At 53.6% G+C, this 17,641-nt stretch overlaps 1 protein-coding gene across 3 annotated transcripts in view; it reads right to left on the reverse strand.

The window, feature by feature from the left end:
- The window catches only part of CDK10 (cyclin dependent kinase 10), a 90,533-nt gene that overhangs the window by 35,583 nt on the left and 37,309 nt on the right, over positions 1 to 17,641 (reverse strand). For all 3 annotated transcript variants that reach the window (XR_015049020.1, XM_085844865.1, XM_085844864.1), the window contains exon 7: positions 3,128 to 3,180. Coding sequence is in view for 2 of the 3 variants with exons in the window: in XM_085844865.1 (XP_085700991.1) it covers positions 3,128 to 3,180 (53 nt within the window). In the remaining variant the exon portion in view is untranslated. The remainder of the gene's footprint in view (positions 1 to 3,127; positions 3,181 to 17,641) is intronic.

The raw sequence follows: 17,641 nt of genomic DNA on the forward strand, positions 1-17,641 counted from the left end.
TATATATATATATATATATATATATATATATTATATATATTGTTGGGAATTCTGGCCCGTCCGGCATGCGATCGGCTGCTTGACTCGAATGGCGACCGCGTCGCCCACCGGAACGGACAATTCAGTCGTGACCCTCCGGGAACTACCGCCAGGAGCCAGTCACGGGTGGGGGTTTAACCTCACCACAACTCAGTCCGCATTCTACCCGCGCGAAATAGGGTCCGATCGCCGAATGGTCGATTTACCTAAGTACCTGCACAGATAGCGTACCGAGGAGTTGTACCACGCCACAGGTCGACTCCGGACACGAACCGCTTAAGCGGCTCGTTCCGTACTACAGGGATAACCGAGCAGAGTTATCGTCGACCTTGACGGTTCAGATTAGTTACCGGGTGTTCTAAAACCCACTATTAATCCCTTACGTGATGCAAGATGGAGATTCAAACAAAGGAAAGGACGCAGCGAAACGGGGAACAATTGGACCAGCACATTTATTACGGAAGCACGGAAGGCACGTATATTACAGTCAAGCAAGAAAACAATAAAAGCAAGCAGATCTACAACTGAATATGATTTACACGGCAACACTTATTACAGTTCTACTTTTCAAGACTAGCGCCACCCACAGACATTTACACAAAACCCCAAAAGAAAAGAAAGTCGCGACTTCCCTTAGCGCGTCGAGTCCTTGGCGACCGTAACTCCGAGTCCCTCCGGTGTGGTCCACTGTGCTCGTGCCTCGCGCCTGCACGTGTCGTCCGCCCGACAGGGACGAACGAACAGAACCTCCGACCAGGAGCAATCACCACAACTCTCCACAATTCTCCTCAGGGACAACCGACCGAACCAAGAGCAAGGACTCTCCACCCCTCCACAACCGAACGAACCAACCAAGAGCAAGGACTCTCCACCCCTCCACAACCGACCGAACCAACCAAGAGCAAGGACTCTCCACCCCTCGACAACCGACCGAACCAACCAAGAGCAAGGACTCTCCACCCCTCGACAACCGACCGAACCAACCAAGAGCAAGGACTCTCCACCCCTCGACAACCGACCGAACCAACCAAGAGCAAGGACTCTCCACCCCTCGACAACCGACCGAACCAACCAGGAGCAAGGACTCTCCACCCCTCGACAACCGACCGAACCCAACTCGAACATCCACGCCTTTTTGTAGGGTAGGGCTCCGCCCTTCGCCCCGCCCCGTTTCTGGCTCCACCTCCCTTCTGGAAGCTTCCCAAAAAGGGGACGTGCCCTCTCGTTCCCCCCTCCCCGCGCCGTGCGGGGGACGAGGAAAGTCAGTTTTGGCTCGGGGCCAGGGAATTATTCCCCCAAAATCAGGCCCCCAACTTTTTTTCACCTTTGACCTCTGGCTCAAATCACACCTCCCCCATGCCAAAGCGCGGGAAAAGCAGAAGGGAAAATCCGGCGGGAGATACTCAAGCGGGAGTTTTGGGCGAGAGATGCCCCTTCGCACCCTGGTTGCTGCTGCCACTCCGCTCCCTTCATCCGTCCCGCGGAGATCGTGACCGCACGGTGCTCGTTGAATGGTGAGTGGCGAAGATGTGGTAGCGTAGTTGTGGAAGGTGGCGTCGTGGTGTGAATGGCGTGATTGTTGGTGTCGTGTAGTGAATGGCGTGATCGTTGAGATGTTGGTTGTGGCGATGTTCGTTGTTGTTCTTGCACCAAAATAACGACAGCAAAATAAAAACGACTATCTGAAGAACCACAGCCCGAATGGATCACATATATTCCTTCTAAACAACGGGTTTGGGCTAACTACACATGAACTTACTGATATATCTCACCTGAGGACCCTTTATGGTGTAATGCGAATTTCCACAGCCGTAACAATATATATAAAAAATACAAACAATAAAATTTGTCATGAAAGTGAAAAGAGACAAGAAGGGAATGACTAATGAAGGAAAGTGACAAATGTTTGTTCGGGGCCAGGGAATGTTCGGAATCACAAATCACAAACTGGTCCAACACGTGGAACATGTCTTTCAATCCAGACAAATCTCACACTCTCACTATGTCTCTTCGAAAGGAACGTTTAGAAAACCCCCCCATCCACTTTCTCAACAATCCTCTGGAAGAAGTCTTTTCTTTCAAGCTTCTGGGTCTCACTATCTGCCATGACCTTTCCTGGGAAAGTCACATTTCCAACCTCGCCTCAAAAGCCAGTCGCCGACTGGGAATCCTCCGTCGTGCAAAGTCCTTCCTCAGCCCTCTTGAGCTCCTGACCACTTACAAAGCTTTTGTCTGTAGCCTGATGGAGTACTTCTCTCCCCTCTGGGCTGGTGCTCCTGCCTCCCACCTTTCTCGGCTTCACGCTGTCGAAACCAGGGCATTTAGGATCATCGGCATCTCCCGCAATGAAGCTGAGTCTTTGGGCCTCTCACTCAATCACCGCAGGTTGGTCGGTGGTCTTTCTGTCTTCTACAGACTCCTCTCCAGCCTTGCCCCCCCTGCTCTCTCTGCGATTTGTCCCCACCACATTTCCACAGGGCGCTCAAGGTCTGCCAACAACCCCCTTCTGGTAAAACTACCAAAATCACGAATCACTGCTCATCTTCACTCTTTCATTCCTCATTTTCCCCACCTTTGGAATAAACTTCCTCATTCTAATCTTTCCCATTCCTCCCTCCAGGCTTTCAAAACAGCTGTTCACCACCACCTCTTATCATCCCCCATCCAAATCCTCGATCTTTTCTACCCCCGATAATCCACCCAAGCCCACTTCCTTCAATTCCCCTGCTTTCCTTCCTGAAAGTCCCTGTAATGTCCATCTTCTCTTCGCCATGTTCCCCGTCCCATCCCCATCCCTCTCCCTTCCACAGTTCACCTAATGTGTCTGTTCCCCACTGTTTTGTCCCTTCCACTCCCGCCCCTCTTGTCTCATGCCCCCTTGCTGTGAGTTGTGTGTTAGCTCTCATACGAGCCTCGACAAGGTATACAAAAAAAAAAAAATGTTTGTTCAGCAAAGTTGATTTGTCTACCCAACTCCCCACTCTGTCCCAGTCATGGTGCATTTCTCATGAAAATCACAAATCGTTCTCGAACAAATGAATGAAAGGAGACGAGGAGGAGGTGGATGGTTAAATTGTTAAGTACGTACCAATCTTGACACAGCCTTTGTCAGTCATTAGAAGATTGGATACTTTGAGGTCTCTGCAGAAATAAAAGGAGACAATCAGTGAGTGGCAAGACCTGAGTGAGCCAATTCACTCAGTTTTGGAGAAACAAGTTGAAGGTCAACTTTTATGTTGTCTAAGGAAACATGGACATTTGAAAAACGATCCGCATGTCAGACTCTATAACGGGTGTCCAAAAACACTGACAACTTTGGTTGTTAATATATTTAGAATCACAAATGATACGATGATACCCTTTGGTTTATATCATCCAGAAACTCATAAAATTTGTGCACACCATCAATACACTTCAATGTGAGCTCCGTTTGTCATGCGCAGGACATCACGGCGGTACACGAGTTCTTGACATGTCTGTTCAGCATGTTTGCGTCCACCAGGGTGCATGCAGCTGTGGTCTGAGAACGAAGATCCTGCAGGTTTGCTACAAAATGAAAAAATTCATTTCACGAAAAAAAAAAAGATAGCTCCAGCAAACTATACCACTGAGGTTGTTTGGATTAATCAAATACTCCCGAAGAGTACTTGACTGAATCGGGAATTGATTTTTTTTTAGATAATATTTTTCATTGCCCGATTTGAACGAAACTTGATATTGCGCGTCAATTTGAAAAAAAAAACCGGACAAAGGAAAGTCGAAGAGATTATTGTGCGTAATCTTCTAAACACAATTTTATTTATTAATGAACACGGAAGTATTAGATCAAAATGGCGGTTTATTTTGTGCTTAAAAAGAAATCGTTCTTTGTCTCTACTAAATGTTTGAGATTTAAAAAAAATAATTTCAAGAAAAAATAAAAAAAAGATAGCTCCAGCAAACTATACCGCTGAGGTTGTTTTCATTGATGAAATTCTCCCGAAGAGTACTTGACTGAATCGGGAATTAATTTTTTTATACATTTTTTCGTTGCCCGATTTGAACGAAACTTGATAATGCACACCGCAGGAGGATGGTGAGTAAGGTGGCCATAAATTATTTGCACTATTGTGTACCATTTTGGCAGTATTTCAGGAACATACGTACATACATATATATATATATATATATATATATATATATATATATATATATATATATATATATATATATATATATATATATATATATATATATATATATATATATATATATATATAGTAATCCCCCGCAAAATCGCGGTTCACCTGTCGCGCCCCCGGTTCATCGCGGGCTTTCCCTTGGAACCTATTTTTTTCTGCGGATTCCCCCGGTATATAGCGGTAATAATATATAAAATATAAATTATTTAAGCAATAAATTATAACGCGTGGCGCTCGACCAGTCACACAACGCACAAGACAAAGTTTCGCTTGTGAACTTCGAATATTTTCTACGTTTTTTCTCCAAGCCCAACGATGCTGCCCAAACGCCCTGCACCTTCTAAGGCTTCTGGCAAGGAACCGAAGCGCCAGAGGAAGGTCCTCACGCTCCAGGGGAAGGTTAAGGTGCTCGATATGCTTCGGGAAGATGGGAACGATAGAGGGAAGACTACACGATGAAGACGGGGTAAGTGACGCGCACGCACACACTGAGGTAGTGGAGGACAATGGGGTTGAGCTCGCGGAGCGTGTTGGGACCCGGTGCGAGCACCTGGATGGCCTCCTCCAGGAACGAGGGGAGGGAGTATGCCCCCTTGAGGCGAGTCACGACCAGGTGAGTTCGGTCGTGCTTTGCGAGGTTGAGGGGACGAGTGCTGTGGACAGGTGCTTGGAAAGCTTGGGGGGTATAGAGGCCCCGGAGACCCTTGTGGGGACACGAATCCCCAGTGTAGTTGTCCCTGTGTGTGTGGTGCAAGGCGTGAGTGCGTCCCCGTGTGTGGAAGCGACCCCGTGTGTGAGTGGTGTGGTGGCGATGGTGCTGGAGTGCGTGCTTCCCAGCACGCCGTGTTTGGATGAGGCACCGTGTGTGGATGAGGAACCGTGTGTGGAAGAGGCCGTGTGTGTGAGTGAAACGGCCAGTATGAGTGAGGAACCGCGGGTGAGTGCCCCCGCGTGTATGAGTGAGGGACGTTGTGTGGAAGAGACCGCGTGTGTGAGTGTCGCCGTGTGTATGGTGAGGTACCGCGGGTGAGGGCCCCCGCGTGTATGAGGGAGGCACGGTGTGTGGATGAGGCAGAGCGGATGTGAGGCCTCGCGTGTGTGGGTGAGGCACCGCGGGTGGGTGGCCCGCCGCGAGTGAAAAGAGCACCATGAGTGAGTAGTATGGTTTGTGTGAGTAGTGAGGCACGCGTGAGTGAACGGCCGTGTGCAAGGTCGCTGTGTGCCAGGGAGACCGTGTGTGTGAGAGAGCGGTATGAGAGGGAGATGTCGGTTGGCATGCGGGAGCACGCAGCCGCGTCTCCCGGTGTGAATGTGATGGAGTGGACTGTGTGCGTCGTAACACGCAGGTGTGCGTGGGTTGAATGGCGACGACGAAGGCGACAGAGGAAAGGAAGCAGAGTAGCGGCTGTGGTTGTTTCGAGCACCGTGCCGGGTTCACCCAGCAGTGAGCACGCGGTTCGTGCTGTGCAACGCACGAGACCGCCACGTGCTCGCTTGCGGGAGTGAAGTCCCGGTCCGGAAACGCACGCGGTGGATTTGCCGATCCCGCGGACGGACAAAGTTTAGGCAGGTAAATGGATTTGGACCGGACGGGTTCTCCACGCGATCGTGTGTGTTCGGCTCCAACGGGCAAAGCACATGTGTTCGCGTGGGGAACCCCTCGAGACGTGTGGCTTGTGTTTTTTTTTTATGCGCACGGTGACGCCATGGCTGCACGTGGGGTTGGAATCCGGCAGGAGGGGTATCTCTGCCGGATGGTCCCGTCCAAGGAGGGACGAGGAACACGTGCAGCTGCATGACGTCACGGGCAGTTGCAAAGTGCAAAGAGCGCGAGTTGCCGCGCTGGCGCTGCGCATGTAAAGAAAAAAAAAAAAAAGAAGCAAGCCTCACTTTCGGGTGTACAGGATTCCTGGGCAAGGGGTGAAAGACCCCCTTACCTGGGCACAGGATGAAAACTAGTTAGGGGGAAGGGTTAGCTTAGTTAGACCGACTTCATGGGGCAGGGGTAAGTCCTCATGGAGTCCGTGGAATGGATTAGTTAGAGGGATTGTAGCCAGATTTAGGTTGGGAAATAAAATGATTTATTTGGAGACCGTGACAGACTTGTGGATGTGTAGAGGGGACGTAGCTTAGCTACGTAGTGTTAAAAGGAACGTGCTACTAGTTTAAGGGACGACGTGGGAGCACGAGTTAGTTAGGGGAGGTAGTTAGAAGGATGGCAGAGTTCAGCGGTGAGTGTGTTGAAGAGTAGGAGAGTTGTGAGGTGAGTAGATGGTGAGTGATTGAGGCCAGCACGTCTGTCTGTATGGAGTGAATCCGGAATGCATGGTGTGATGAGTGATTGGCGGCGGGAGTGACTCCCACCCAAGGGGCCCCGGGGCCAGTGCAGATTGCGTTAGCTGGGTTAGTCAAAGTGAAAAATGGAGGTCGTATTGTTGTTGGTGGGAAAGTAGGCTCGTGACCCATTTGGAGGGTGCAGGAGCCCTGTTGACGGGCTTGGGAGCGTGGCTGCGAAAGGTGAGTATCGCTGAGTGGGTACCCCGGGCACCAGGCTAGTCGGCCGCGGTAGGCCATGGGCCCATGGGGGGCCGGGATAGAGTAGTGGGCACGGGTGCGCCTGCTTGGTGCGGGGGCCCGGGGCGCCATTAGCCGCGTGGGCAGTGTTGTGGGCACGGGTGACCCTCGGAAAGGGGCCCGGGAGGCCGGCCTGCCACGTGTGCGTTTCAGGGGAGGTGCCATGGGGGGCACTCCCCGGTGTTAGGGAGCTGGTAGGCTCGGAGGCAGTGTAGTGCCCGGGGGTGCCATAGCGGGAGAATCGGCAGAGGGTCGTGCCTGCCAAAGGGAGCCACGTGTCCCAGCCAGGAGACCGTGTGAGGGCACGGAGAGAAAATTGGGGGGCGAGGCCCGAAATTGTGAGGACACCAACACAGGCGACGGGAATCTGGGTTGTTAGAACCAATACTTTAAGCGAGAGGCGCTTGTTGAAAGCCCCGGGGTAGTTTAACGGTTAAATGGTTAGGGTAGATTAGGAGATGTACCCCTCCGCACCATCCATCCCCTCGCTGTCGTTGTGGGCCGCTGGACCCACTTTGGGTTAGATCGCCGAACTCTGGGGGAGGCCATTCTGAGGCTTGAGTTGGGCCTCGGCACAGGACGTTAGCTCTCCCTTGTTCCCCTCCGGGAAGGGAACGTAGGGGTTGGGAGTAGGCTAGGTGACAGGATAGGTTAGCCGAACAAAGACGATAAAGGGGGTTAGGGGACGATTTATAGTGGGGAAGTAAAAATAAAAACAACAAAAAAATAAGTTGGGGCTAAATTGGGGTTTGACAAATTAAGGGAGTGGGTATGTACAGTGACAGGCAAAGGCGATAGGTTGGGAGGGAGACAGGTAGGTAGGTCCGAGCCCGCCTTCCAAGTGGCCAGCACCACCGCACTCCCTCCACCAACCTCCACTGAACGGCAAAGGCTGGCCACTTCATCGGCTGGCCGTGTTTTGCTTCAAGGCGGAGGCCGGCCAACTTCATCGGCAGCTGTGTGCTGCAAGGCCTGTGCCGGCCAGTTCATCTGCTGGCTGTTTTTCTTCGAGGCCTGTGCCGGCCTGGTTCTGCGGGCTGTGTTTGCCTGCAGCGGCCTTCTTCTGCGGGCTGTGTTTGCCTGCCACCTTTGCCATGCCATGCCCACTGCCCACGTTCACCAGCCCCGTTCAATTTTTGCTTTGCCCCCCTGTTCATTTCCATGTGCGCCAGGATCTGAAAGCAACAGTTTGCAAGCTGCAAGAACTGCCCTGTTGGCAGCTACAACACGGGCCTGCAGTGGCGGCCCGTGCACCGCGTTTGTGCAGCCCATGCACCGTTGTGGTTCACTGCATTCAGTTCAAACCGTTCATGCATCCATTCGTTGTGCTCATTGCGTGTGCCACTTGAGCTGGCACGGAGACTGCGTTTGTGCAGCCCATGCACCGTTGTGGTTCACTGCATTCGGTCCATCCGTCATGCATCCATTCGTTGTGCTCATTGCGTGTGCCACTTGAGCTGGCACGGAGACTGCGTTTGTGCAGCCCATGCACCGTTGTGGTTCACTGCGTTCAGTTCACAAGGGAAGGCCTTGGACTGCGTGTGAGCAGCCAGCCACGTTCCCTGTCACCTGCATTGTTTGAGCCAGAGACTGCATGCGGGCAGCCTGGCTCCCTGCTAACTGCTTTCTTTTGCAGAGTTCAATGATCCTGGGCCATGGTTTAGTGTAAAATTTGTAAGTTAAGGTTAAGATGTACTGTAAATATGAGTGCGCCCCCGGCATGTCTGTCTAGCGCCGGCAATTTTATTTAAGTCGTCCGTGTGAGTGAGTTTGTTTAGGTAGTTACGCAGCCCTCAGGTTATTTATTTTGGGGACACGAATACCATGAATGTCGCACTCAGGGATCCGTAGGTAAAGTGTACTAGGGGAAAACTACACATGATGGCACACGAAAATTTGACGACTCGGGACGAGTCTGTAAAAAGGGAAGGGGGTAGTGTTGTGGTTACCAGATTCGCAAACCACCATTCAGGTCCCTTAGGTGAGGTATCTCGGTAAGTGCATGTGTAGTTAGGCCCAAACCCGTTGTCTAGTGGGAATACATGTCATTTATACGAGCTGCGACTCTTCAGGATAGCCGTTTTTCTTTTACTATCTTTATTTTGGACCAACCGCCATGATCACAACCACAACATCAACCACCGACCACAACCACCGCTTCACCACAACCGCCACGACCTTTACCGTCACAACTCGCCACCATCGCATCACCGTCATCTCGCGCCACTCATGGGCACCGATGCTGGACTCGTGTAGGGCGCACGTTGAACAGCGTGTACAAAATCACGGATTTTCTGCTTCAAAAACGGATCAAAAACGACACACGCCCACTTTTTGCCGTCCAATCGGTGAGCGAGGGGCGAATTGGCCCGCCCCCAGGGCGATCGATATATGCAAATTTGTGGATCAAAAGCCTTCACGCCCACTTTTGTCGGGCCAATGGGGAGCGAGGTGAAAGGTCAAAGGGAGGGTCAAAGGCGAAGTTACGGGGGGATAAAAGGACGGGGTTCGTCAGTCAGAAAAGGAGAACGAAGAGAGAGAACGAGAGTCGCAAAGGAGGGTCGGAGAGTCAAGAAGAAGAGAGTCGGAAGCAGAGGGTCAAGACTTCGCGGGCGGTGGAGCTGCTCGTCGTGTGCGTTGGAGTCGGAACGGGAGGGACGGAGCTGTGGAAAGGCGGCGACACCAGACGAGGGGGTGCTCGGCGTGGTGCAGGAAGCTGCACCCGAGGGAGAGGCCGACAGCGCGACCTGGCCGAGGTGGAGACGCTCGTCGCACATAATAAAGATCCTCTATACCCCGAGCATCAGCAACCCCTCCTGTTTCCCCCCGCGCTGAGATAGTGCGACCAAGGGGGCCCCGTTCCCACCCCCTGCCAGGCACTGTCCACGAGGCCCGCGGGTTGCGGGGCCATCGCCGCTCCGCGTCTCATCACCAGACGGGTAGGCCCGACCCGGTCTCGGCCTCAGGCCTACCCCATTCTTGGGGATTTCTTTTCCTTGGTTTTGGGTATGTGTTGTCGGCGCCGTCTGTGAAGTAGAATTGTATAAGTGTTGCCGTGTGCTCGGTAGTCGGTATTAGCTCTGCACTGTGTTTTCACTTTTATGTTTGCTTTTTGTGTAAATGGAATTGTGTTTTCTTTTTTTTTGTGTGCATTTGGTGGAATTGTATTTGTGTGCTTCCCGTTCGTCGCGAATAAATGTGCTTTATTGTTGAACTGTTCTCCCGCTTCGCTTCGTCATTTCTTTCTTTGAATCCCCATCTTGCTTCACGTAAAGGGTTGGTAGTGGGCTGAATACGCCCGATAATTAATCGAACCGTCGAGGTCGACGATAACACCGCTCGGTTATTCTGATAGTACGGAACGGGTCGCTTAAGTGGCCCGTGTCCGAAGTCGACCTGCGGCGAGGTGCGATCGCCCGGTCTACCCCTCCGCGTGGTACTTAGGTAGTTCGAATTTGGCGAGCAACCCTATCCCACGCGGGGGCTGATTGGCTCGATCGCGGTGAGACCGAAAGGTCCACCCGTGACTGGTTCCCGGCGTTAGTCCGAGAGGGTCACGACTGGATTGTCCGTCCGGTGGGCGACGTGCCGCGATTCGAGTTACGTGGCCGTTCGCACGCCGGCGGGCGCGAAAACCGCAACACTGGTGTCAGAAGTGGGATACAAATTCATCGCCCTCCTCGCGGCACTGGTATCGGAGAACAGGAAAACGGGCTCTCCTGTCTCCGGCTAAATTCACGGGAATCGGTCCAGGGGTGAGAGAAGCGACCCCCGATTCCCTCCAAATTACGAGCGATTTAAATTAACCCTTCACGAGAAGCAAGATGGCGTCTCAAGGCGAGCGGGAGCCAGGGGTATTAGAAATGTATATGTGTAGTAATGTAGAATCCATGGTCCAGGATGGAATCCCCGAGCAGGAAATGTTGATTGTGCAGGAACACGGACTCGCCCAACTGAACCCAGAACCTGAGGTGGGTGCGGCAGCGGCCGCGGTGTATGACACCCCCCCCCCCCTCTCCACCAAAACCCTTCCCCGACCCCTGCCGAAACGGCTCACCCAAGCGCACCCGACATGACCCAGCTATACACCATGCTGGCAAAAATGTATGCGGAAACGACAGCGAAGATGATTGCGAACATGAACAAGCAAATGGACGAAGTAAAAACGAAGATGGAAGCGAATATGAAAAACGAAATGAAAGGCATGAACGAACAAATGAACGAAAAGATGGATACAAATACAAAGGAAGTGAAAACGACGATGGATGCGAATACACAGCAAATGAGGGAAGAAATGAAAGAACTACGGGGTGAGACGCAGAACATGGGCCGATGCCTGCAGGCGGGCATGAAGGCCGTGACCAGGGAGCTGGGAATGGCGACTTCACGTGTGGGAGCAAACGAGCTGGGTGGGGGTGCAACGGCTGACAGGCCCGCGGTGGAGGCGGGTGAAAAAATAATTCGTGGAACGTGTTGGGCGAGGGTCGTGACGATGACCGAAAGGGAAAAATTAAATGGGGAGACCAAAACGTGTGAGACGAGACACGAGGTGACGACAACAGAAATAATAGTTGAGACAAGGGAGGTAAAGGGTGAAGAGTTGGCAGAGACACGGGAGATGGGAACGATAGAGGGAAGACTACACGATGAAGACGGGGTAAGTGACGCGCACGCACACACTGAGGTAGTGGAGGACAATGGGGTTGAGCTCGCGGAGCGTGTTGGGACCCGGTGCGAGCACCTGGATGGCCTCCTCCAGGAACGAGGGGAGGGAGTATGCCCCCTTGAGGCGAGTCACGACCAGGTGAGTTCGGTCGTGCTTTGCGAGGTTGAGGGGACGAGTGCTGTGGACAGGTGCTTGGAAAGCTTGGGGGGTATAGAGGCCCCGGAGACCCTTGTGGGGACACGAATCCCCAGTATGGTTGTCCCTGTGTGTGTGGTGCAAGGCGTGAGTGCGTCCCCGTGTGTGGAAGCGACCCCGTGTGTGAGTGGTGTGGTGGCGATGGTGCTGGAGTGCGTGCTTCCCAGCACGCCGTGTTTGGATGAGGCACCGTGTGTGGATGAGGAACCGTGTGTGGAAGAGGCCGTGTGTGTGAGTGAAACGGCCAGTATGAGTGAGGAACCGCGGGTGAGTGCCCCCGCGTGTATGAGTGAGGGACGTTGTGTGGAAGAGACCGCGTGTGTGAGTGTCGCCGTGTGTATGAGTGAGGTACCGCGGGTGAGTGCCCCCGCGTGTATGAGTGAGGCACGGTGTGTGGATGAGGCACAGCGGTTGAGTGCCCTCGCGTGTGTGGGTGAGGCACCGCGGGTGAGTGCCCCCGCGCGAGTGAATAGAGCACCACGTGTGAGTAGTATGGTTTGTGTGAGTAGTGAGGCACGCGTGAGTGAACGGCCGTGTGCAAGGTCGCTGTGTGCCAGGGAGACCGTGTGTGTGAGAGAGCGGTATGAGAGGGAGATGTCGGTTGGCATGCGGGAGCACGCAGCCGCGTCTCCCGGTGTGAATGTGATGGAGTGGACTGTGTGCGTCGTAACACGCAGGTGTGCGTGTGTGGAATGGCGACGACGAAGGCGACAGAGGAAAGGAAGCAGAGTAGCGGCTGTGGTTGTTTCGAGCACCGTGCCGGGTTCACCCAGCAGTGAGCACGCGGTTCGTGCTGTGCAACGCACGAGACCGCCACGTGCTCGCTTGCGGGAGTGAAGTCCCGGTCCGGAAACGCACGCGGTGGATTTGCCGATCCCGCGGACGGACAAAGTTTAGGCAGGTAAATGGATTTGGACCGGACGGGTTCTCCACGCGATCGTGTGTGTTCGGCTCCAACGGGCAAAGCACATGTGTTCGCGTGGGGAACCCCTCGAGACGTGTGGCTTGTGTTTTTTTTTATGCGCACGGTGACGCCATGGCTGCACGTGGAGTTGGAATCCGGCAGGAGGGGCATCTCTGCCGGATGGTCCCGTCCAAGGAGGGACGAGGAACACGTGCAGCTGCATGACGTCACGGGCAGCTGCAAAGTGCAAACAGCGCGAGTTGCCGCTGGCGCTGCGCATGTAAAGAAAAAAAAAAAAAAGAAGCAAGCCTCACTTTCGGGTGTACAGGATTCCTGGGCAAGGGGTGAAAGACCCCCTTACCTGGGCACAGGATGAAAACTAGTTAGGGGGAAGGGTTAGCTTAGTTAGACCGACTTCATGGGGCAGGGGTAAGTCCTCATGGAGTCCGTGGAATGGATTAGTTAGAGGGATTGTAGCCAGATTTAGGTTGGGAAATAAAATGATTTATTTGGAGACCGTGACAGACTTGTGGATGTGTAGAGGGGACGTAGCTTAGCTACGTAGTGTTAAAAGGAACGTGCTACTAGTTTAAGGGACGACGTGGGAGCACGAGTTAGTTAGGGGAGGTAGTTAGAAGGATGGCAGAGTTCAGCGGTGAGTGTGTTGAAGAGTAGGAGAGTTGTGAGGTGAGTACATGGTGAGTGAGTGAGGCCAGCGGGTCTGTGTGTATGGAGTGAATGGGGAATGCATGGTGCGATGAGTGATTGGGGGGAGGAGTGACTCCCACCCAAGGGACCCCGGGGTCAGTGTAGACTGAGTTAGCTGGGTTAGTCAAATTGAAAAATGGAGGTCGTTTTGTTGTTGGTGGGAAAGTAGGCTCGAGACCCATTTGGAGGGGTGCAGGAGCCCTGTTGACGGGCTTGGGAGCGTGGCTGCGAAAGGTGAGTATCGCTGAGTGGGTACCCCGGGCACCAGGCTAGTCGGCCGCGGTAGGCCATGGGCCCATGGGGGGCCGGGATAGAGTAGTGGGCACGGGTGCGCCTGCTTGGTGCGGGGATTAGCCGCGTGGGCAGTGTTGTGGGCACGGGTGACCCTCGGAAAGGGGCCCGGGAGGCCGGCCTGCCACGTGTGCGTTTCAGGGGAGGTGCCATGGGGGCACTCCCCGGTGTTAGGGAGCTGGTAGGCTCGGAGGCAGTGTAGTGCCCGGGGTGCCATAGCGGGAGAATCGGCAGAGGGTCGTGCCTGCCAAAGGGAGCCACGTGTCCCAGCCAGGAGACCGTGTGAGGGCACGGAGAGAAAATTGGGGGGCGAGGCCCGAAATTGTGAGGACACCAACACAGGCGACGGGAATCTGGGTTGTTAGAACCAATACTTTAAGCGAGAGGCGCTTGTTGAAAGCCCCGGGGTAGTTTAACGGTTAAATGGTTAGGGTAGATTAGGAGATGTACCCCTCCGCACCATCCATCCCCTCGCTGTCGTTGTGGGCCGCTGGACCCACTTTGGGTTAGATCGCCGAACTCTGGGGAGGCCATTCTGAGGCTTGAGTTGGGCCTCGGCACAGGACGTTAGCTCTCCCTTGTTCCCCTCCGGGAAGGGAACGTAGGGGTTGGGAGTAGGCTAGGTGACAGGATAGGTTAGCCGAACAAAGACGATAAAGGGGGTTAGGGGACGATTTATAGTGGGGAAGTAAAAATAAAAACAACAAAAAATAAGTTGGGGCTAAATTGGGGTTTGACAAATTAAGGGAGTGGGTATGTACAGTGACAGGCAAAGGCGATAGGTTGGGAGGGAGACAGGTAGGTAGGTCCGAGCCCGCCTTCCAAGTGGCCAGCACCACCGCACTCCCTCCACCAACCTCCACTGAACGGCAAAGGCTGGCCACTTCATCGGCTGGCCGTGTTTTGCTTCAAGGCGGAGGCCGGCCAACTTCATCGGCAGCTGTGTGCTGCAAGGCCTGTGCCGGCCAGTTCATCTGCTGGCTGTTTTTCTTCGAGGCCTGTGCCGGCCTGGTTCTGCGGGCTGTGTTTGCCTGCAGCGGCCTTCTTCTGCGGGCTGTGTTTGCCTGCCACCTTTGCCATGCCATGCCCACTGCCCACGTTCACCAGCCCCGTTCAATTTTTGCTTTGCCCCCCCTGTTCATTTCCATGTGCGCCAGGATCTGAAAGCAACAGTTTGCAAGCTGCAAGAACTGCCCTGTTGGCAGCTACAACACGGGCCTGCAGTGGCGGCCCGTGCACCGCGTTTGTGCAGCCCATGCACCGTTGTGGTTCACTGCATTCAGTTCAAACCGTTCATGCATCCATTCGTTGTGCTCATTGCGTGTGCCACTTGAGCTGGCACGGAGACTGCGTTTGTGCAGCCCATGCACCGTTGTGGTTCACTGCATTCGGTCCATCCGTCATGCATCCATTCGTTGTGCTCATTGCGTGTGCCACTTGAGCTGGCACGGAGACTGCGTTTGTGCAGCCCATGCACCGTTGTGGTTCACTGCGTTCAGTTCAAAAGGGAAGGCCTTGGACTGCGTGTGAGCAGCCAGCCACGTTCCCTGTCACCTGCATTGTTTGAGCCAGAGACTGCATGCGGGCAGCCTGGCTCCCTGCTAACTGCTTTCTTTTGCAGAGTTCAATGATCCTGGGCCATGGTTTAGTGTAAAATTTGTAAGTTAAGGTTAAGATGTACTGTAAATATGAGTGCGCCCCCCGGCATGTCTGTCTAGCGCCGGCAATTTTATTTAAGTCGTCCGTGTGAGTGAGTTTGTTTAGGTAGTTACGCAGCCCTCAGGTTATTTATTTTGGGGACACGAATACCATGAATGTCGCACTCAGGGATCCGTAGGTAAAGTGTACTAGGGGAAAACTACACATGATGGCACACGAAAATTTGACGACTCGGGACGAGTCTGTAAAAAGGGAAGGGGGTAGTGTTGTGGTTACCAGATTCGCAAACCACCATTCAGGTCCCTTAGGTGAGGTATCTCGGTAAGTGCATGTGTAGTTAGGCCCAAACCCGTTGTCTAGTGGGAATACATGTCATTTATACGAGCTGCGACTCTTCAGGATAGCCGTTTTTCTTTTACTATCTTTATTTTGGACCAACCGCCATGATCACAACCACAACATCAACCACCGACCACAACCACCGCTTCACCACAACCGCCACGACCTTTACCGTCACAACTCGCCACCATCGCATCACCGTCATCTCGCGCCACTCATGGGCACCGATGCTGGACTCGTGTAGGGCGCACGTTGAACAGCGTGTACAAAATCACGGATTTTCTGCTTCAAAAACGGATCAAAAACGACACACGCCCACTTTTTGCCGTCCAATCGGTGAGCGAGGGGCGAATTGGCCCCACCCCCAGGGCGATCGATATATGCAAATTTGTGGATCAAAAAGCCTTCACGCCCACTTTTTGTCGGGCCAATGGGGAGCGAGGTGAAAGGTCAAAGGGAGGGGGTCAAAGGCGAAGTTACGGGGGGATAAAAGGACGGGGTTCGTCAGTCAGAAAAGGAGAACGAAGAGAGAGAACGAGAGTCGCAAAGGAGGGTCGGAGAGTCAAGAAGAGGAGAGTCGGAAGCAGAGGGTCAAGACTTCGCGGGCGGTGGAGCTGCTCGTCGTGTGCGTTGGAGTCGGAACGGAGGGGACGGAGCTGTGGAAAGGCGGCGACACCAGACGAGGGGGTGCTCGCGTCGTGCAGGAAGCTGCACCCGAGGGAGGCCGACAGCGCGACCTGGCCGAGGTGGAGACGCTCGTCGCACATAATAAAGATCCTCTATACCCCGAGCATCAGCAACCCCCTCCTGTTTCCCCCCGCGCTGAGATAGTGCGACCAAGGGGGCCCCGTTCCCACCCCCTGCCAGGCACTGTCCACGAGGCCCGCGGGTTGCGGGGCCATCGCCGCTCCGCGTCTCATCACCAGACGGGTAGGCCCGACCCGGTCTCGGCCTCAGGCCTACCCCATTCTTGGGGGATTTCTTTTCCTTGGTTTTGGGTATGTGTTGTCGGCGCCGTCTGTGAAGTAGAATTGTATAAGTGTTGCCGTGTGCTCGGTAGTCGGTATTAGCTCTGCACTGTGTTTTCACTTTTATGTTTGCTTTTTGTGTAAATGGAATTGTGTTTTCTTTTTTTTGTGTGCATTTGGTGGAATTGTATTTGTGTGCTTCCCGTTCGTCGCGAATAAATGTGCTTTATTGTTGAACTGTTCTCCCGCTTCGCTTCGTCATTTCTTTCTTTGAATCCCCATCTTGCTTCACGTAAAGGGTTGGTAGTGGGCTGAATACGCCCGATAATTAAACCGAACCGTCGAGGTCGACGATAACACCGCTCGGTTATTCTGATAGTACGGAACGGGTCGCTTAAGTGGCCCGTGTCCGAAGTCGACCTGCGGCGAGGTGCGATCGCCCGGTCTACCCTCCGCGTGGGTACTTAGGTAGTTCGAATTTGGCGAGCAACCCTATCCCACGCGGGGGCTGATTGGCTCGATCGCGGTGAGACCGAAAGGTCCACCCGTGACTGGTTCCCGGCGTTAGTCCGAGAGGGTCACGACTGGATTGTCCGTCCGGTGGGCGACGTGCCGCGATTCGAGTTACGTGGCCGTTCGCACGCCGGCGGGCGCGAAAACCGCAACAATATATATTGTTACGGCTGTGGAAATTCTCAATACACCATAAAGGGTCCTTAGATCAGTTATGACGATAAGTATATGTGTAGTTAGATTTCCCCACCGTTGTTTAGAGGGAATTTCCGTGTTCACAGGGCTGTGATCCTTTGAGTTAGCCGTTTTTCTTTTCTCTAACATTATTTTGGACCAATCATCCCCCAACAACCAAATCGCCACCACCAACAACGCCCCCAAACAACTACACCAAACCACCATCACCTTCGGCCCCTTCACCTCCACAACCCCACCCCACAAACAACCGCCTCACCCCCACTCTCAAACGACGCCCGCCAGCAACCAAATCGCCACCACCAACACCCTTCCCAAACCACCACAGCAAACTCCCACCACCTTCGCCTTTCTACCGAACGTCGTACCATGGGTTGTGAATGGGATCCTTTCAAAGGAGAAATCGGAT

The sequence above is a fragment of the Eptatretus burgeri genome, chromosome 11 (assembly GCF_056783735.1).
Source record: "Eptatretus burgeri isolate ZD-2024b chromosome 11, Ebu_testis_v1, whole genome shotgun sequence".
Classification (NCBI taxonomy): Eukaryota; Metazoa; Chordata; class Myxini; order Myxiniformes; family Myxinidae; genus Eptatretus; species Eptatretus burgeri.